At 34.3% G+C, this 23,303-nt stretch overlaps 1 protein-coding gene across 1 annotated transcript in view; it reads right to left on the minus strand.

The window, feature by feature from the left end:
• Positions 1 to 8,204: 8,204 nt before the first annotated feature.
• The window catches only part of Tace (ADAM 17-like protease Tace), a 71,811-nt gene continuing 56,712 nt past the window's right edge, over positions 8,205 to 23,303 (minus strand). The window contains exons 19-21 of the mRNA XM_089253892.1: positions 18,916 to 19,004; positions 18,408 to 18,464; positions 8,205 to 10,783 (exon numbers count right to left, since the gene is read on the minus strand). Coding sequence (XP_089110018.1) covers positions 10,439 to 10,783; positions 18,408 to 18,464; positions 18,916 to 19,004 — 491 coding nt within the window. The 3' untranslated portion in view covers positions 8,205 to 10,438. The remainder of the gene's footprint in view (positions 10,784 to 18,407; positions 18,465 to 18,915; positions 19,005 to 23,303) is intronic.

Consider the following 23,303-nt stretch of genomic DNA (forward strand, 5'->3'; position numbering starts at 1 on the left):
CTATCATTGTTTTTTTGTGTTAACAGAAAAGAGGTAGAAAAGTATGAGATAAAACAGTTAACTCATTAATTTTTGTTGAAAAATGTACAATAAACCAATTTTTCCCACTTGGAATTCCACGACTGTTCACTAAAAACCTGTACCTTATTTCTTGGAATAAGTGTAGTGGAATTTATTTAAAAAAAACCTTAATTCTACTGTATTTGCAGTACTCACAACAAAGCTGCACATACATTAGTTTTAATTAAAAAAAATTTCAATACATAAAATTACGAAGAAATTCAAATTATTTATCAGCATTATTTTATTACTTCAAAGTATTCGTTCACTGAAATAAAATTTAAGTATTAGAAACTGATACTTACCATTTACAATGGAACCTGTGTATAACGATACTGTCTATAATAATAAACCTGCCTATAATGATATTTTCTTTGATCCTGGCAGAATTCCTATTCAATAGGAAATAGCACAAATGCTCAAACTGTCTACAACAATATTTTTTCTAGATCCATACAGTATCATTATAGAAAGGTTTCAATGTGTGCTAAACAATTTCAAACAAATATTTAACGAGGTGTCATTACAACTGAGGTCGTTGTAACTAAGTTTTACTAATTGAACAATTCCTTTTCCTAACACAAAATATAACAGATACTTTGATCTGACATTTTAGGGAATGTGAGGCAATCTATATAGTTTTCACTTTAAATTTTAAGATAGGTTCATTTCCTATTCAAATATTAGGTTGTCCCAAAAGTTTTTTTTTTCTTTCCCAAGTGCAATGTTTTATCATTCCGTTGATGTGTGGCCCTAATGCATTTATGTTGTTTGAGATTTGCGTGTCATGTGTTGGAGAAGTGCTGTTATTGGTCTCCTAAATTGGTAATGAAAGCTGCAGATGTCTGTATTTTGGAAGTACTGCTACACTGCTCTCTGTAAAGATACTTTTTTAAATAGGAGACTGGTTCACATTGCAACCTCAAAGTTGAAGAACCAGAGTAAATCAGCTTCAGCTTACCAACACTGTGTCGTCTGCAAGGATCGAACACAGGCTCTCACTATGTAAGGCCATCGTGATGCCCACACAACCACAGAGCAGCAGTTAACATTTGACTGGGATATTCCACTTCACCTGACCTCCTGCATATTTCTTCAAAAGATTCTCTCTCTTTTATTGGAAAAATTTTGTTTACAAAAAAAAATTGAGGTATTTTAGTTAGCTAACTATCCACTTGTTTTAGTAAAATGTTAATATACAGCTTCCAGACTGGTGGACTAGAGCAGAATCAATCATATATAAATAGAACATGAAAATTTAGGCATATTCTGCTTACAAATAAAAAGAAACTTTTGTGACAATCTAACGCAAAGAAAGAAAATGGTTAGAATTAAAGTATCAAAAAGGATATGAACAGCAAAATAAATTTTAAACGTATTATAACAAATGAAAACAATAATTTTATTCAGCTTATAACACAAATCACTTATGAAACATAACACGACATACTTGTTGTTGTTTTTTTTTTTAACACAGTACAAGTCAGAAGTTGGAACAACATCAGTATCCAATAATATAAATAATTGTCTTTAATATACATCTTCAACATTCACAAAATCAACATAAAGTTTAATAAAATACAAATATGAAAACAAAAAACTATGTCCATGGCTTCAACAAAATAAAGCAAAGGTTGAAAAAATATTTGAGCTGTACCACCAATGTGTGTTCAAATATTTCTTTTTATATCATCAGTTTTAATTTGATGACAAAGGAACTGAGTATAAGATTCTTTTTTTATGTTTGGATATCAGTAGAAAAACTTTTCAAGTACCAATACTTTTTGTTTTGTATGGTATAATCTTTATTTACACTTGATAACTTGTATAGGCCTGTCTACATAACTTTAGAGAATTTGTAAAAAAAAACATTTAATGTTCCTCGTCATTTTAGACAATCTTAAAATGTCTTGTACAAAGAATTTTATAATTATCCCCATAGTAGATAATTGATAATGTTGTATACAAACTTTATAATAGTGAAAACAAATAATATAGTGAGTGTCATAAATATAGGGACCGAAAACTGATTTTCAAATGAAAAACCAATGAAAGCAACATTAAAAAATTTTAACACACAAATAGAGGACCCTCAACTTTTTCCGGGGGGGGGGGGAAGTAAAGAACATATACTCAATGTATGTATATACCATTTCTAGTGTTGAGAAATGCACAAATATAGAACTAGTCAATATACATCAGTGCAATAATTGTGACATGCATAACATCATTCCAACACGAATAATAAATGGAAAACATTGTCTCATAAGTATAAAAGACAAACTTTTTGTCTCTCACTGTCTCACAAATATAAAGACAAATCTAAAAAGAAGTTTTTACAATTCTTAATAAAATTGTATTGCACATGGGCAGTACAGTAGTCTTGAAAGTTTGAGGTTCCAGATCATTTGAGATGCTGGAATCCTTCAAAATTCCTTCTTGAAAAAAACCTGCTTTTCACCAAGAACAGATTTGATCTCATTTTTCCTATGAATGTTTACTATAAATTTCAAGAGGATTTGGCAGGGACTGAAGGTCTTGATTCTTATGCAAGGGTCTGCTGTGGGCAGATTCTAGGACCCCATTCTAGAATTCTTCAACAGGCTCCTCTATAGTAAATTTATAGTGTAAAAAAATATGTATACAATCCACAATTTCCATGGAAAAAATATTTCCATATCAGGTCCCCAGGGCTGGAGCCTCTCTTATGAAGGAGGTCATGGGTCTTGGCAGCCATAATCTATCATGAATTATGCCGGTAAATGAAGAACATTGAAGCTAAAAGTATGTATGCATATCAGGAGCAGCTTGAGCCAAAATCTCCAAACATGCAGAGCTTATTTTTTGCACCTCTGCCCCCCTCCCACCTTAACCCTTCTTCTCAACAGTTCCTTAAAAAAAAGACTTTTTAATCACTTTATTTTAATGAGGGCAAGAAAAATTTTATGCCATAACACATCATTTCATTTTTTTTCCTGCCCTTTCACCTCTGATTAGGCACCCCTCCTACAGTGGGTCAAGAATAATTATGAACCTGAAATGGGATAGCCATTACTTAGTCATGACCTTAATACGATGGAAAACCTGAGTGGAATCTTAGCATGGGATGTTTATGCATATGGTATTAGAGTTTTTAAGAGCGGCAAAACTAGAAGTTCAAATTGAACAAAGTTGGTTTGAAATCAACCCAGAACATTTACCCAAATTAATTGACAGTATGCATATTAAAATTTTCAAAGTTACTTTTTATAAACAGGTAAATTATCATTTATTTTATAATGTTGTGAAAAAATGTCATCAACTTTTGAGACAGCATTTTAAAGATTTTCTCCAAATTTGAGTTACAATTTTATTATGCATGTGCAAGAGTCAAAATGATTGCACAAAAATGTTTGTTAGCTAAGCTATATTTGACTATGGAAGCATTGTCGGTGCTAAAATAACATTTTTCAGCCATAAAAACTGTTTTGATAACTTTAACAACAAAATTTGTTTAAGGAAACAGTTATTTTCTGGATATTATGCTGAGATGAACTCAGAAAGAAAAGTCATCACGTCTCTGCCGGGACTCAAACCCAGGCCCTCTTGCATACCATATTTGGTTAAAGCTAGTTGAAAATGAAAAAGCTTTTGCAAAAAAATCTTGAAAATGCTAGTTTTTTTATTCTTTATCTTCAAGAATTAAACTAAGGATGACCCTTTTCATCGCACATTTTCCTAATAAACATTATTCTGAGGTACCTCTAACAAAGAATGGACAGAGAAAATTTTTTACCACCTATAATATTTTTAGGCTTTTCCACTACACACACAGGATATGTGTGTCTCCCAGTAACTATAGTTTGTTTCAGGTTAACTTTGCAGTGGAGAGAAAGGTAGAGAGTGTATTCCTTCACCGCAAAATATAGTTCCCATACATCGGAGGTTTCTGATGATCATTTATATAGAATATTTCAAATTTTTTTATGATTTTGAAAAAGATACTGAAAAAATACCGTTTTGAACCAATGTATATTCGTTTAAAATTTTTAAATTAGAAAAATATCGGTTACCATTATCAAAAATCCATGGCGAGCTCAAGAACATTTTGGCGCGATTTCCAAGAAATTTTCCCCGCCAATATTACTATCATGCTTTTTTTTTTTGATTGCTCAGAGAGAGAGAGAGACTTATATATATATATTATATCGTCATTTTGTTGCATTTTTTCCGATACAATTTTTCATTCAGTTTTGCATGTAGTTATAGGCCTACACACCCAGACGAATATTCAATCAGGTTTTTTTTTTCTCGCGAAAATAACGTCCAACGAATTCAGATATTCACTCATAGATTACAGGAAGTGTCCCTCTTTCACGACAGCGCCGATACCGTTGTGAGAGGCTCTCTTTATATGGGTAGGTTACGGTTCCAGACCCCCCCTTTTTTTTATATCTATTTCTTGCCGTGTTCGTAGGATAGGGGTGGTTTCTGAATTCCAATAGCTGATAGCAGAGGGTGTTGACATAAGTAATGTCTCTTTTTCACCCACACCAACTTCCTCCCCCACAGCAGAGGCTGTTCCCCCAGATGACCCTTCAGTGTCTCTCCAGATAAATATAAATAAGCAAGAGAGAGAGAGAGAGACCCACAATGGTTTAGGCTTGCAGTGTATTTTTTTCTTCTGTGACAGTTGTATCTTGCTTTTCACCAGAGATAGACACGCTAAAACGTTCTCCGTTCTTTTTGGCAATAATGCATAAAGCACGTTATTGAAAAAGAAGAAGAATTTTGGATTGCAGGTGGCCTGATGGAACACATGTTGGAGCAACAACAATTAATAAGTAATAGAGAATCAGAAAGTTCTACAACGTCAAGTGAGGATTCCATAGAATGGGAATCCGTGAAAAATGACTAGAACTGTAGTGATAATAAGTGGCATCGACGTATATGCGTTCGGGTGGATGAGCGACGGAAATTTCGGCAAGAAAAGTGAGTAAAAGAATTCTAAATTTTTCCTTATCATTTTTATTATTATTATTTGGGGCTATTCCCAAATTCAAACGTGAAAACCGGGTTAATAGGAGTTACTAAGATACTTTTCAATAAAAAAAAATTATTTCAAAAACCGCAACTTTGATTTCTGAAAGTATCGACAATGATTTTTTTTTTTTTCATTAGCTAATTTTTTGTTACTAACTGACTGCAATTTTTTCTACAAGCATTACGTTACACGTAAAAAATATTTTTTTCTGCGAGATTGGCAAGAATCAGCCATACCTTACAGAGGCCGCGTATCGATACATAGGTTAAGAGGCTTTCGTTCTCATAGCAACGAGTGATGTGGTTCCCTCGTAGCTTCCTCTTCACTGCAAAGTTAACCTGAAACGAACTATAAGTGGCCTAAAGAAATTTCAGAACACCTGAACAAATGATGCTAAACGATGAAGATGTGTTACAATCACGACATGACGGTTAGTACTTCTCATTCCCCCTCATACCATTGACTTGTTAGTTATTACTACAGCCACACACACACATCTAGGGCTTCCTCTACAACCTATTATATTTCAGCCATGGACTTATGATTGTTTCCAGGATATTAGCTTTGGATTTAACTATCTTTCCTATATAAAATAGCAAATGTGATTTTTAGGCACTTAACAATGCTTCCCTTGTCATGATTCTTGTGTATCAAAAAAATTTTTTTTGTTGATAATTTATTCAAAAAATACTCTGTCTCTATGCTTATGAGATGCACTATATTATTGTTTCCAGTAAATTTGTTTTGTATGCATTCCCTATAGCTTAAACTGATGACATTTAAGTTACAAATGTGGCAAAGTTTTGAACAATTATGGTTCAGAATACCTACCCATAAACACTGCAACAGTTTATGTTCCTATAGCATATGAATTAAAAGCAAAGATTTCAAGAGGGAAATTTTGATTTGTCACACCTTCTGAAAAAGTGACTTCCCATCGACTGTCAATCAAAAACATCAGTAAAGAAAAACATGAGTAGAGTCTGATCCAGATTCAAGCACTCAAGAGCTAGCTGGACATATTAGACTAGCTTACAAAATTTGGAAGCGAATGCATGCCTTATCAAAATTGAAAGTTTTGATATGGGAAATTTTCTCTTTTGGTGTTAGTTAAAATTTAAAGCTAGAAGATGGCATATTATTTCATGTTGTCCCAAAGGAAATAAGAAACTCCAGTAAAACAGAACTTGACAATGATAAAAATCCAAATGAAGCCTAGCCATGGAAGATTCATCCAATCATTTTGAAAATTTAAGGTGGATTCAAGATGGATCAGGGAGATCCAGAGAGAGGAAAGGAAAAAAAAAATACTAAGACCAATAAGCTTTTACAATCTGTGTGAGCTCAGATGCTGTAATAGAAATAGGCTGTCATGGACAGAAAACTAGGAAGAACTAGACTTTAGAAAATTCTGAAATATTTCATACAAATCAAAATGTTCTTTCTTGAATAATATTTGAATTTTTAAAAAAATTAAAACTAAATGACTTAAAAAACCCAATCTCGACTCTTTATACACTGTTCAAATGGGGAAATGAAAAAAAAAATTGAATTTTTACCAGCAATAGGGAAAAATTTGTAGAACTTGTTTGCACAATACTGGTTTTTCTCCATTAGCCATGCAAAGGATTATGAGAAAAGATATGCAAATCCCAAAAGATCCACCAAAAAAGTGCAACTTTGCATAACTTTTTTTTTCCTGCAAAGGAAAAAAGTTACCAAGAAGGTTGAAAGTCAGGAAAAGTACCCTTAAAGTGCAAGCAATTTTGCCCATGTAAACAGGGCTTTGAAAACCACAAGTAATTTCATCTTCTCAAGCACATGGACAAAAGAAAAATTTCGAAATAAAACAAAACGACTAGGATTTCTCACTTGATTTGTTTGAAAGCACTGAAAATAACACCACTGCTAACAGATAATATAAAATGTCAACTAGTAACAGTCTACATATATATACATATATATCTACATTGAAAAATTGAATAAAGAAATTTGAACACTGATTGAACACATATATACATTTGTCACAAATTTCTCTCTTATTATATGTACAGTTGTAATAAAAATGTGTAAATTGCAAAGAAATACATTTTTCATCTAAGAACTGCGACACATTTAAGAGCAACTTTAATTCAAGCTCATGATGAACTAATAATGATCAAGATCATTTTGATCTTTAATAAAATTTTGATTCATATTATTTTACATTAATTTAATATAACAAGTGATCAATTAATGAGAATAACATATATCAATATTTCTCTACATTTTGTAGACCCAAGGTCCAGTAAAATATCTGAAACAATTTGACAGACCACCAACCTATATGGGTCAAATTTTCAATGCAGGTTTAAATTTGTATTGGTTGGTAACTGGTTGACTAAGTTCAATTCAGTTTAATTTTTAAGTCTCGTGGAAGACAACCTATCTCTCCTTTACAGATCAGAGGTGGTTGACCACAAGTTGAGAAAGGTTGATATATTTATACATATATGTTTTTAAAAACTTGATGAAGATGATTTCATTATAATGGAAACACATAAATTTGATCATACGAAACGTTTTTGTTATTTTTCAAATACATGAATATTACAATGTATTTTCACATGTGCAAATTATATTTCCCAGACCTACTTGCATAATAGGATTATAGTGATTTTTAAGTGACTATTATAATTTACAGTGCTTCAATATAGACCTAAACAGTGCATGAAATCTGTAACAGTTTCTTTCTCTTGTGACATAATACATGAATATATTTATGCAAGGGAAAAAACCACTTAAAAATTTTGAACTGTGCTTTGTCAAAAAAAAGTTCTCTTATTGTATTTTAAAATTCATAAATAACAGTTACACAAATGTGTGTAAAGTATCACAGTTTTTATGAAATAACAAAGTAAAAATATAGCACAAATTCAAGAATGTGAAAATTATGGGATATGTATTTATATATACACAGTTAGTTTACAGTTTTCAATATTCAGCATATTAACTTTTAATTTATAACTTCCAGGTAAAAAAATTAGCTAATAATTTTTAAAATAAGGTAGAAGAAAAATTGAGATTGAAAATTTAGAAAATATTTACTGTAATTGGAAATATTGATAAGTGCATCGTATATTATATATCCAACTTGAGATCTGTTGAAAAAAATCTTTAACAATATTCCTACATGAAAATTTAATACATTACTATATGGCACAACTAGATAAAAATTAAATATTTATATAAGAACATGTGTGCTTATTTATAAATAAATGAATAACAAGTTTAACTTCTTAATTTTTAGAGATTATTTGTTAGCATCATACTCATTTTGTGCAAAAAAAAGCTAATTAGATTGCACCTTACAATTTAGAGCACATTCCAAATGGCTATGTTTATATACCATTAGCTATGATTCAAACCCAGGTGGTGCACTAATCCCTTGGCTGCCAGGGGGCAATTTCCATGGCTATTTGAAACAAGCTTCTAAATGAAAGCTCAAGAAAATTATGATCAAGTTTCACCAAGCACAGACATGTTGATTAATTTTTCATAGATAAATCAGTTAATAGCTCACAAATATATGCACAAAATCAGCACAATCTTAATTGATGACAAAAACTGATGCGACTTGGCATCAGCTATCGGACTTCATAACTTAGATGAAAGTACATCAAATTCACCTTAAATTTGAAATGTGATTTTTACATAAATAACACTTTGAATATAATATTAGATTACAAAAGATTCAGTGCATAACATCTTTATTATTTATCAGCTAATTGAAATGTTTAAAAAATATTTATAAAAATATAATGTGCAATTTTTTTCAATGACGCAGCACATCTTTCACATTATAAGCTCAAAAATGTGAATGGAAATTTGTGCCAAAAACTGCATAATATAACACAATGACAAACACAGTTATTATACACTCAGTAAAGATCAGCTATGAAATGTATATGCAACATACATAAGATATAGGTTTTCAAGCAAAGAACCAGATCTGAAAGCCTTGCAATCAAAATAAGTATGAAACTGAAGTAATACTGTAATGAATGTTTGTTTGAACATTAATAACTTTTAAGATGTTAGGATGTTAGATAAAAATCAAACTATTTGAAACATGTATTTTAAAAAGAAGTAGAGCCATCTTTTCTTTTTTTTACAGATTGAAAAATTCACACAATATATACTCTATAAGACTTGGGATATCTTTTTTTTTGGATGTGCAACATGATTATTTCACACTACACTTGATTACTTCAGTATCTCTTAAACATCAACCTATTTATTGATATTCAATATAATAAATGAAATATATATTTGATACAGCTGAATCGCAATATTATCAATCTGGTTCACAATTCTATGATTAACGTTTATGATCTCCTTATACAATCATGTTCAAAATCTGAAAAACAGTGTACATTTGAGAATAAGATTCATGACCCGGAGGTCCAATCCAATGAAAAAAAGGAAAAGAATTAAATTTTAAAAAAAGGGGACAAGAATTGGTTTCTATCCATTGTTTTCTTTCTTTAGTTATTACTTTGAAGTGGGTAATTCATATTATTTGAAATATTAAAGTAATCCACCTTAATATTTTCTGTTCATCACTGTCATATGCGGGGGAAGAGGGTTTGAATTTGGCCCACCTTTTAGCTGAGGTTTTAATGCTATTTTGCTGTAAAAAACTACCCCTTTCCCCGAGAAAATTCTGCATGTGCTTATGCTGTTCATATTTAGAAGTCAAAAAGTGATCTAAGACCACTACAATGAAAAATTGTCATTATAAAAGGCATTTCATTATACAGAAATAAGTAACTTTGTTTTAAAAATTGTCTCCATAGTTTTTGAAGTATGGGGAGAATTTTCAATATAATAATGGAGTTTAACTGCATAGATGAAAGAAATTACATAACTATTTTTGATAGAAATAAGTGGAATTTTCAATATTACTCAATCTCAATGCTTCTAAACAACTATAGTTCAGGATACATAATTGGAAAAAAAAAGGGAAAATACAGCATTATACCACATGCAAGTGATAATGTATACAGTAACATCAGTTGCCCTGAGCAACAGAAAGTCAATATGAAATTAAAAAATTAAGTTGTCACATAAGATATCCTTTGATTTGGAGATCTGGGTAAACTACAGCAGAACACACGTTTTGCAGCAGTAGTTTTGAAAATATCGACTAGCTGTCCTTGGCAAACAATGCAAGAGTACAAGAAAGTCTCATGTGTGGTAGAGCAAATGCTGCACATTTATATGATAACTCATAGTCATGCAGCAAAATGTTCAACGTCGAGCATGCAACTGAGCAATTCTAGCAGCTGCTCTATCCACACACTCCTGCATGTGTCACAATGCAGTAAATGCTTCAGTCACTGCCGATGGAGGTCTAGAACATGGAGAATGAGGATCACCAACTCCATGACTATTAGCTCTTAATGGAGGATAATGTCTTTGGCGAGGCGCATAATATTCAGAATCTGAATGAGCATAATGATGATGTTGAGGTGAAGGCTCGGGCCTATAAGTAACTCTGGGAAATAGTCTGTCATTGTGACCACCATAATATCTATACGTTTCTGTTGATGATGTATTTCGAACTGCAGCAGCTGTCTCTGGTCTGAAGCGGTTTTGCTTTTTTATGTGTATGACTCTTGTGGCTTTACCAACAGGCATACGGAATGGTTTTGAATTCTATAAAAGTAAATTTGATTTTAAATTATTATTGCAAAATATGAAACACAAAATGTAAACAAAGGCAAAAATTATGCATGAAAAGAACTGAAATATATATCAAGTAAATAAAAATTGAATAAATTACATGTTCTTATGGAAAATTTACACAAGCCCAAAAATTGTGATGCTCTATAAATGAACTTATTACTTATTACATATTATTAATATACCCCATTATAAGGGAACACTCTTTCTGCTATCATACCTCGAGTAAGAATAAATCAAAGGCTTAAGAACTTCTCAAGCTTTTCTGAAATATCATGTTCTTACTGTACACCAAAGCTTTTTCATTATCTGTTTTAGCAACAGACAAAGAAAGGGTCCCCTCAAAAAATTATAAAAAAATTCAAATACATTTATCTCATCCAGAAGCACATAAAAACAAAACAATTATCTGCAGAATACAATTATTAAAGTTGCAAAAAATTATTAAAAATGACAACAGTTAGCTACTCATCGCCTCTTATGCATCTTGGCAATATCTGTAAAAAACTTTTTTTCACACTTTCACACGCCCAGCTCTCATATTTCTTTCCTCTTTGTTTGCTATGCTGTACCTGATCACGTGTTGTTTGAATGACATCTATGGCTCTAGAGAGTTGCAGGATTTTCAAATTCATTCTTGGCCTCTATTGGCATTAAAAATATTAATATTTAGAATTTTTAAAGTGTCCCATAATAATTCGGTTGGATTTTATTTACTTTTTTGTGCTCTTTTAAATGAGTAGAATCAGTGGCAATATTTTCGAAACTTTTTAAGGGGACCCATTCCACTTCCATATGAGATATAAACCAATATACCTAGAAAGACAAAAGGACTAAAGACTATACTTTAGAATACATTTTAACCATATAATACTACCAACACTGTCACAATTGATTTTTTTATGGTCAAAATTCTTCAGTCTCGTTGTTCATCTAATATGGTGTAATTTCAGTTGTGAGACTTTTTTTTATATTCATTCTTATTTGCACATGTTGCTTAGGTGTCTTAGATTTTACTGTCAAGTATTTTTGTCATTTTTTCTGATAGAATATTTGTTCTGCAAAGTAAAGATATCCACATATTTATGATTGCTATAGAAATGATAAGAAGCCGCAGATTCACCAAAGAGGAAATTTCTCAGAAAATGGCAAGGATTGTGTGAGAAAAACACAGAAGCAGTGGTGCTGATTGTGAGAATTCTGAGTTTAGAGGGGAATGAGAACTATCTCAGGCAAAACATTTCTGAAGCAAGCAACAGTATTGATGATGAATGTGTGAATCAGAATGAAAATATACTCTAGCAGTTTTTCAGCTAATACAAAATAAAATGCTGCTGGAAACAATAAATGCAAAACACAGAAGCCACAAAAAACAATATAGAACTACAGTCAAACTGGCATTACAGATCGGAGTGTATGGAATACCATAGGTCCTTCTATATGAATAGGATGCCAAAATTTTTTAAATATTTTACAAGAAACTCATTGCTTGCAGATACTGATTTCCCACCACTACTTTACCGCAAACCAACTCCGGTCATATATCGCCATATGGCAATTTCCAACCAGTGGAGCTGGATGGAAAATGAAGGCTTCATCCATCTACGATTGCCCAAGGTTCCATAGGTAAAGAATTTGCTTCTTATGTTCAATGCTTAGATTTGAAACCATGGACCTTGATGATAATCTTCATAATGGAAGATGAGTATCTTACCACTGCGCCACTCAGGCTATTTCACACCACTGGAATTATGTAAATTTTTTCCAATCAAAACTGAAAAGCTTCAATGAAACTCTTTGGAAAGATTGTTAGGTGAAAAATCATCGTTCAACAGCGGGGTAAAAAAAAAAATAAAGCAAGGTCCCACTCATAGATCCTATTCAGAACTTAAGAGCAATGTAACACTGGAATCCAATTCGGCAGAAAATAAAAATCTTCCAGTCCAGAGTTCCCTCCACACTCATGCACATCAAGAGAGGTCGTTTGCACAGAATGCTTTAAAAACTAAATTAATAATAAAAATAGATAAATAGCTCAATGGTTTCACCCTTAATTATTTGTGTTATAACTATATTCTGTCTTTAAAAATATTATATCATGCTTTAAAACATTAAAATGTTAAAAAACTGCCGAGAAAAACTACGAGGTCACATAGACCCCTGTCCTCTTTCTAAATATAGTCCTCCAACCCAACTCTTTTTCTGCTAAACCATTTGAAATAAAAATGAAGCCAGTATTTATAATAGGTGTAATTCCTTTTGCATGAACTAAAGGTAATTATATATACAGGGTGATTCTAAATTCAAGGGACAAACTTTAAGAGGTGATATAAGACACCTGAACAAGAATTTTTGATCATAAAATGAGTGATCGAAATACAAGAGCAAAGACAGTAGAGGAGCTTTTAGAGAGTGCACAATAGCAGTGCACTAGTGGCAAATATTATATTTTCCCTACAGATTTACTGTGATGTGTGCTATCAACCATCCGAGGGTGCATGTGGTAAAGAAGCATCAAAGTATGTCCATTTTTGCAGAGAAACTCGAAATTACTCAAACACAACATTTCTACTCCAATGGATTGGATAAGACGAGCCCATTACTTAGCACCCATCTAACACGATCTCCCCTCTCTCTCTATTTCTTTTTGTGGGTCTATCTCCAAGGCATACTGTGTACACTATTCTTATTAAAACTTTGGGGGACCACATTACTAAAATTAGTGTCACCAATGGGTTAAAGAGTTCGCACTCCAACCTCTTATATTCCACTACACATTCCATGATGAAAAATGCTTGTTTATGTGTGTCCTATCACCCCTTAAAGTTTATCCTATGAATTGAGAATCATCCTGTATATATATATATATATATATATATATATATGGCATAGGAAAGTCATTTCAACTTGAACTAATTATTGAAAAGAGCTAAGGCTATGCAACTTACATAAGAACACCCATACTATTTGGATATAACTTTGCCAAGATATTAATAATTGATTTTCTAAATTTTAACCATTTTTTAGAACTATCTCTGTATTGATTGTGAGTCTTCATTAATTAAACAGTTAAAAATGTGGAAAAAAAATCCCAAAAATTTCAATCACTAACACAGTCAAGTGCCTTATACTTGGGGCAATTTTGAACTTAGCACTGAAAAATCAACCCATCAATACAAATACAAAAACAATGCCACAACAGGAAAAATGTCCAATGAGGTGGCTGAGAAAAGATGCCCACAACAAATACGGATGTCATACACTTCAAAAACACAGCAACCCAATTAAAAATGCAATTACAAACAATATATATACATGATGAAATATTATACAATGCCCATAAAAAAAGAATAATTATGGTTGTCATATTCTAAATATGGATAGCTTCTCGATTTACCCCAACATGTTTATCTTATTTCTTTTTAAATATGACAATTGTGTTAGAATTTACTACATCCAGGGGTAAGCTATTCCATTTATTAACAACCCTATTAGAGAAAAATTCCCTGTGCCACCATAACCTAGAATTGTCCCTTACCAATCGATACTGGTGTCCCCTTGTAAAAGCAGTCGATTGACAGTGTACTTATTTATGGTCCATCCTATCCATCCCATTGAAAATTTTGAACACTTCGATCATATCTCCCCACCACCTGCATTCATCCAATGTAAACATATTCAAAAAATGAAGTCCCTCTTCATAACTCAAACCCTGTGTGCCAACAAGGACACGCTTAGCTCTTCTCTGCACCCCTTCAACCATGTCTATGTCCCTCTGTAGGTATGGTCTCCAAAACCTTAAAGCATACTCCAGTCCAGGATGAACTAAGCCTCAGAAAAACGGAAGAATGACTTTAGACGAACGCAAAGAAACCTTTTTCAAAATGAAACTGAGCATTCTATTTGCTTTTTTAACCACCGCTGAACAATTTTAAGAAAACTTAAGCTGCTCGTCAATGAGAATCCCCAAATTGGTGACCCTAGTTGCATTCGGGATAGTGACACCATTCAACTCATAGAACCGTGGGTTGTCTGAACCAAAATGAGCGACCATGCACTTGTCAATGCTAAATGTCATGCTCCATTCATTTGCCCATGCTGCAATCCTGTTTAAGTTGGTCTGGAGCAACTCCCTATCACTTTGATTCCCGATTACCCCCATTAGCTTCACGTCAACTGCAAATTTGCTAGCAATGGCATCGATATCCTGATCGAGTTTATTGATAAAAAGTGAAAAAAGTATGGGCCAAGAATACTTCCTTGAGGAACTCCACATGTGACGCCTGTCCAACCAGAGAATTCCCTGTTCACCATAACTCGTTGTGACCTATCTCTTAACCCTGATTCTATCTAATTCAGCAAGTTGTCCCCAATCTCATGTAAACCCTTCAAGAGTTTACCATGTTGGACCTGTTCGAATGTCTTCTGGAAATCAAAGTAAACATCTACATTTTTGCCCTTACCTAGCCTTCATCACGTGATCATAGAAGCAAAGGAGGTTAGTCACACATGACCTCATGAGAATCCATGCTCATTATCCGACAATACATTATTTTCACCTATCCACTTCACCAACTGCCTTTTGATAATAATTTCCAAAATTTTCGAAAGGGAGCTCGTCAAACTCACTGGACGATAATTGGACACAGCTTCTCTACTATCCTTTTTAAATATCGGAACAACATTAGCAAGTTTCCAATCCCTTGGGACTTATTCTTATGCTTACAACTTAACCCTCGTATGCTTACACATGTAGGAAATTTCATCATGAAATTTGGCGAGTAATTTGGTAGTTTGAATCCCTATTCGGTGGATTGTAACAAACCCCAACAATAAGTTTATGATGTCTTTTGTTTTCAAGCTAAACCCATATAGTTCCAATATCACTTCTCTGCATGTTACACTCTCTAGCCTTGAAACATGATTTCATGTATATCAACACTTCACCCCCTTTTCTATCAGATGTATTTCTCAAAAAGTATTGTATCCTAAGATGTGTAAAAAAGATTCATCCCCCATCGTTTGCCCAAGATTCTGTAATGGCTATGAGATCCAGGCCTCCACAACTATCATAGTTTCTAAAAAAATATTTCTTATTACCCAAGCTACTGGTATTGATTAGCACACATTTTAATTTGTCCTGTGATTTAGTGTCAATTGAGAATCCATCCAAGTCAGAGGTAGGTAATTTCCCGTCAGTACTGTTGCTATTATAATTAACTAACCCACATTCCCGTCTACGTAGTCTGTGATTTATAAACCTGACCTAAACCTATCGGAAACCTCCCTGACCCTCCTCTTATTCAGATGAATCCCATCCCAACGAAGCCACGTATCAGTAAATGCGGGAAGCTCCAAGAATGTGACCCCAAGTGAGGAGCAAATGTCCTTCAGGCCTAAATTGAAATGGTGGATCCTACTCCTATACCCCCACTACCCCCTGGCAGTACTGGAATCTCTGCCACATCTGAACCCCCCTCCTGAGCGGATAATAGTAAGTCCCAGTACTCTGACAGAGACTCACTAATATCCACTCCTACCTAATTCGTTCCCATCCACAGGATTACTCGCCCAGGGAGCTTTCGCCAATGAAAAACATCTCAAATGTTGCTAATCTCCCTCCTCCAGGAAGACAACAGTGCTTGAAATCATAAAAATCCCTACACACTGTTCCCCAGTTCTTAACAAAACCCCAAAACTTTTCTCCAACTCCCAATCTCATCTCGTCTGTAATCACCACAAAATTTGTTAATTACCCAATTGTCCGGGGAAAATATGTTGTAAAAATTTTTGTTTGTTCTTTTTTTTTTGAAACAAAATAAAGTGTTCCAGACTCTGCCACGAAGCTGCACTGGAAGAGATCTATGCAACGGGATAAGTCCAGTGACAAAATTCTGGCATTCATTTATTCATTGTTCCCCAGTTCCCTAAACACAGAATCGCCAATGATTAAACCCCTATCACTATCCCCCTCTACCCATCCCCATTGTACCCCCTTTAAACATAATCTGCAGCAACCGTCAGGGTTACCAACATATTAAAACAAAAAGCCCCAAATCGTTAAATTAGGCTACTGTCTCAAGTATGAGCACTTGAGTGTATCTCAAATTTATATTCAAATATTATACAAATAAAGGCCACAATGGGTAAAATGCTCAATGAGGTGGCTGAGAAAAAGTTGCCCATAACACACAAATATGGATGTCATATATTTCTAAAATACAGATGCATGGGGTAAGCCGCGGTGGTGGTCGAGTGGTCATAGTGACGAACTGACATCACGGGGACCCGGGTTTGAGCCCCACGGTCACCACAGTGGTGGTTGGCTGAAGTTGGTTTTCTGTGGTTCCCAACTTCGAGGAGCAAATGCAAGTCGATCTCCCCATTAAAAAGTTTCGCCACAGAGAGCAACAGGCCTACAAACAGTACAAGTATTCAGTCACTACACATCACTCACTTCACTTCTGAGATATAGATGGCAGCACCGGAAAAACATACACAACACTAGATAAGCACTCAGGCTGTTAGGTACACACACTTACACTTCCAGCACAACTCACTAGGTAGTAAATTGCCTATGGCAATAGACCTGAGTTGTGGTCAGTTTGAAAAAAAAACAGATGCATGGGTAAATTTCTTTCAGTATAATAATAAAAAGAGGCACAGATGTTACTGTCATGTTCTTCATTGTATTACTGTGTACAAATTTTATATATTTTTTATATTTATCCCTGATTGTGATTTCATGTGCTGCTGTTTGTTGTATCTGATCAGACACGAATATACAATAATCTAACCACTCTGTGGCCTCAGGGCTGGGACGGAAATTGTACGCTAACACAAACTATTATCTAAGTTGCATAGTTGCAGCTTTCTTTCTGCTCGCAAGTTATTTCAGAGGGAAAGGACTTTCCTATGCACCCCAAATATGTATGAACACACACATACGTGATCTGAAATTGAAACACCATGAAGGCGAATGCCCTTCACCTTTCGACTTGGATTTTAACTAATCATTCCGTATCTTGAAAAATTCTAACCAAATCATCAACAATTTAACAGCACCACTTCCCTTCTCATAGGTCTACATACCATCATCTATCTCAGCAATAATTTTTCTCTCAATCACCATCACATTATTTTTCGTGATTAGCTCCACAATTTTTCCTTCCGTCTTTCTCATATGGCCAGTCTTTTCTACTTTGTGTCCAGCCAAGTGAACAACCTCCGCTATAAGCGGTTATTTTTCGTTTTATATGCTACTGAAGAAGGAACTTCATATAGTTCTCAAACATGAGTATAGCTGTCAGTCTCACCATATTTTGAGTATATCTATATTGTTTTTCTTCTGTTTATACCATGAAAGAATTATCAGAATTGAATGAAAACATTAAGGGCAAAATTTACCATTACTAGCATATGAAATTTATGAATAAACACAGTGTAAAAACTGTAGCATTAACACTCTGCTAACACTATTAATTTAAACTTTTGTACCTGGGATGTTATACATGTAATCCAATGATAATCAAATGCAAATATATATCTGCCTAACAAATACAAAATATTTTCCTGTGAACTTGTAAATTGTACTTACTTCTCTTTTTGTTTTACCAGAAATAACTCTAGCATATTCTTCTCTTTTTTTCCTATCCTAATATAAAAGTAACACAAGTTGAAAAAAAAGGTTAATAGGTGTTAATTTTTTATATCTTTCTAAATTTGTCAGGTTTTAAGTTTGATGAAATCTTAATTATCATCTAAAAAAAGGTAAGAAATGATTAAAAAAAAAATTCACATTTTAGTAGATTTTTGTACAAATGTTTTAAGTTTCCTAAATTTTACAATAACTTTTGCTGTTCACCTGGCAATCAGGGTTTCACTGTACCATTAAAAGTATCACAAACTTTTACTAAATATTTTTATTATAAAGCATTTTTGGTAAAAATATTTCCATAAAAGTTTTTTAGCTGTTATTAATACTTGTTTCCAATCACATGGTTAAAGCATGTTTTTCTCAACTACCTGCAAATATGAAAATTTCTGATTATAAAAATGTAGTCTTTTCAACCTTTTAAGTTAAGATAGAATACAGATATACTCACAGCATAGCTAATCAGGCAGCTAGCGGGAATCCATATAACAAGTGAAACAACAACAACTGTTCCAACAATATTGTCATTTAAGAATTTCACTGAAAAAAAAAGAGAAACAAAAAAAACCCATGAAAAATCTCATTACTTTTTTTTTTCTCACTTACATATCATGCATTTTTCTATAAATAAATGTACCTTGCATTTTATGTGAGAATTATAGGCAATATTTCATGCACGAGATCACAACCAGTAGATAAAAAATCAAAGTGAATAGATTGAAAAACATTGAAAAGAAAAAAAGTTTAGCTCTTTCATGAATACTTCTTCACAAATCTGAAATACTCTTGAATGATCAGATCCCATCTTAATTCTGCCTTAAAAATATCATTTTCACTTAAAATAATCTAATTGTGTTTAATGTTAGGCCAGGATTACACTATAAAAGTTTGATAAAAGGTCTTTTATAAAACTTGAAAAATAATAATCCTATAAATAAAATTAATAAACCTAATAAACCAATAATCCTATTGGTTACACTCACTCGAATGTAACCAATACGCTTATTGGTGGTTTTTTAAACTTTTTGTTAAATTGATCTTTTATAAAACTTTTATAATGTGAATCTGGTCTGCAAAACAACCCTAACCCTACTAAGTGGTATAGGGAAAAGTTTCCCATTGAGAAATCAACTTTATAAAACATCTGGCCTAGTCAATGCTAAAGTAAGAGGCTTTTATGTAGACAAGATATCTCATCATTGCTGCTCAAAGCATTAATGAATTTGCTTGAATTTCAGTAATGAGTGAAATCAAATTACTTTCGATATTTAGTTAGCAGAGTTGTTTTATTATGAGGTTTCAAACTACCCGCATGTTTTTTATCTTTGAATCCTGCGGAGAGTGTCATCAAGAGATCCGCAAGTTAGGAATGCCTATCTTGCACATCATAATATGGTGCCGAGTGGGTAACTTATCTCAGAGTAACCATTACCAAATGCAGGGCCCAGTGCAAGAATATTTTTGGGTTCCTTTTGTAGAAAGAATAATTTTGGTTGATTTATACTATTTCAACATTCATAACATTTTTCATAGTTGCACACATCCACCCTTGCTTTATTATCCAAAATTAAAATCCAAGTATTTAGTCAGTCTACTCCCCACAATAGTTTTAATTCCCACCCTTCTTTTTCTTGACATTTTCAAGCTTTCCCAACATTTTCAGTGACTTTACTTCTTTATCAACAGAGCTTCATAAACGACACACTAGCACAGTGGTTCCCAACCTTTTTCAGTCCATGCTCCACCAAAGCATCTCCAAAATCGATGTCCTCTCCCCCCCACCCCGTCAGAAGAACTTTTGTTGGGTGGGGGGAGCATCCTCAAATTTTGCAACAGTCAACAGGTCAAAAGCAGTGGTGCTTTATCACAAGTCCTCGATTTTAAAGAAAATTCACCGCCAACAATTCATCGACTTGAAAATCACTGACAACAGTTTCTCACCCATGACAGAGTGATTGAGCAAGTGAATGAATGTGTGAGTAACCATATAACTGATCTAGTTAGTGAGCAAAATTGAGTGAACAAACAATTGAGGGATCGAGTAAGTGATTGAGCTCATTACCTATTTATTCCCACATTTTCTCACCTCCTCTCTTATTTTCTCACCTCCTCTCTTATTTTCTCACCCTCTCTCTCATTTTCTCACTCCCTCATCTGTTCACTCACTCACTAACTCCCTTGCTCATTTGCTCAATCACCTGCTCACCCACCTATTCATCTATTCACTCACTGTGTGACTTTGTAGATGAATTGTTTGTCAGTGAATTTTCTTAATGGTGAATTGTTGTCAATGAATTTTACAGCAATGAATTTTCCACACATGAGGGTCCTTGGAGAGATTTCTAGGGGTCAGAGAGCTTGGATGAGAGAACAATTAAATCATGAAATCAAGACTTCCTGGATATTATGCCAAGGTGAACAGAAAAAAAAGTGTCATTTCTCTCCACTGGTAATCAAACCCAGGACCTCTTGCATACTGGGCAAGCGCACTGATCATCATAACATAGAGAGACAATCCTTATTTCCTTAAAACACGCACAGTAGCATTATTTGCTGAGTAGAGACATTGCAGCCTCTTTTTAACTTCAACTAATGGTCTCCAAGCGACAGCAGAAGAGATGGGTGGTGAATTTTTGGATGGATGGTGTCCATCCATCACTTCTGCTGACACCTAGAGACCATTAAAAATAGACTGCAATGCCTCTACTTAGCAAGTAACACTACTGTGTGCATTTTAAGGAAAAAAGGATTGTCTCTCTATCATATAATAGTCAGTGTGCTTGCCCGGTATGCAAGAAGTCCTGGGTTCAATTTCTGGTGGAGAGAAATGACACTTTTTCCTGTTCACCTTGGCATAATACCCCAGAAAGTAGGGTATAAAAAGGGGTAGTAGGGGATATAGGAGTAGGATCCACCAATTCAATATAGGCCTGAAGGACATTTGCTCCTCACTTGGGGTCACGTTCTTGGAGCTTCCCGCATTTACCGATAGGTGGCTTCGTTCGGATGGGATCCATCTAAATAAGAGAGGGGTCTGGGAGGTTTACGATAGTCTTAGGTCAGGTTTTTTACTCCCAGACCACGTAGTCGGGAATGCGGGTTAGTTAATGATAATCACAACAGTACTGACGGGGAATTACCCACCTCTGACTTGGATGGCTTCTCGATTGACAACAAACCACCGGGCAAATTAAAATGTGTGTTAATAAATGCCAGGAGCTTGGGTAACAAGAAAGATTTTTTAGAAACTATGATAGTTGTGGAGGACTTGGATCTTATAGCCATTACAGAATCTTGGGCAAGCGATGGGGATGAATCTTTCTTACACATCTCCGGATACGATACTTTTTTGAGAAATAGATCTGATAGGAAAGGGGGTGGAGTGTTGATATACGTGAAATCATGTTTGAAGGCTAGAGAGTGTAACGTGCAGAGAAGTGATATTGAAACCATATGGGTTGAACTTGAGAACAAAAGACGTCATAAGCTTATTGTTGGAGTTTGTTACAATCCACCGAATAGGGATCAAAATTATATCGCCAAAATGCATGATGAAATTTCCTACATGTGTAAGCGAAAGAGGGTTCTCATACTAGGGGATTTCAATTACCCGGGTATTGATTGGGAGAACCTTTCATCTGGAAATCAGTATGAAAGAGACTTTCTTAAGTTGGTGCTCGAAAATTTTTTGTATCAGCATGTATCAGAAGCCACTAGGGGTACTGCTATTTTGGATTTAGTTCTTACTAGTTCTGAGGATCTAGTTGAACATGTTTCGGTGGGGGAAGAGTTTTCTTCCAGTGATCATCGTATCGTCAGATTTCTCTGTAACTTTTCCTCGGGTAAGGTTGATAACAAAAGACTGGTTCCTTGTTTTCGGAGAACTGACTTTGATGTTTTGCGAAGAAGGTTAGCGGAAGTTTTCAAAGACCGGTTGGAATCAGTAGGGGTGGTAAGTCAATGGGAAGAATTTAGTACGAAGCTGTCCTCTGTTTTGCACGACGTCATACCCTTTGTTCGAAAAAAGCGTGTTTGTACATCACACCCTCTATGGTTCACGGATAGCGTGCGGAACCTTTATCTTGAAAAGAAAAGAGCATTCAGAGAGTATAAAAGTGGACGAGGTGACCTATCATTGTTTACTGATAAAAGAAGACTGTTGAAGAAAGCGATAAGGGATAGTAAAAAGCAAGTTGAATCTAGGTTGGCAGATAACATTGGCTCTGACCCAAAATCATTTTTTCGATACGTCAATAATGGATGTAAGGGGACAGTTGGCCCCCTCTCGATAGGAGGCTCAAAAGTAGAGAGCAATGAAGGCATGTGTAGTGCTTTCAATGACTTTTTCGCGTCTGTTTTTAATGGAGATAATGATATTCGATATACGGGTGTTGCATGGGGTAATAAAACGCTCAACGATATTCAAGTGGAAGACGTGGAGGTCCTAAATCTTCTAAGAAATGTATGTGCAAGCAAAGCACCAGGACCAGATGATATCTATCCCAGGGTTCTCAGGGAAGGTGCTAATGAATTGTTGGGGCCAGTCGCACAGATATACAGGAGTAGTGTTGCTGAGGGTATCGTCCCGAGAGATTGGAAACTGGCTAACGTTGTTCCGATATTTAAGAAGGGTAGTAGAGAAGTGGTGTCTAATTATCGTCCAGTGAGTTTGACGAGCTCCCTCTCGAAAATTTTGGAAATTATCATCAAAAGGCAGTTTGTGAAGTGGATAGACGAGAATAATGTATTGTCGGATAATCAGCATGGGTTCAGGAAGGGGAAGTCATGTGTAACTAACCTCCTTTGCTTCTATGATTACGTGACTAAGGCTTTGGGTAA

The sequence above is a fragment of the Pholcus phalangioides genome, unplaced genomic scaffold (genome assembly GCF_987345545.1).
Source record: "Pholcus phalangioides strain wild (caught in Gottingen) unplaced genomic scaffold, Ppha-v1.0 ptg000039l_1, whole genome shotgun sequence".
Taxonomy (NCBI): Eukaryota; Metazoa; Arthropoda; class Arachnida; order Araneae; family Pholcidae; genus Pholcus; species Pholcus phalangioides.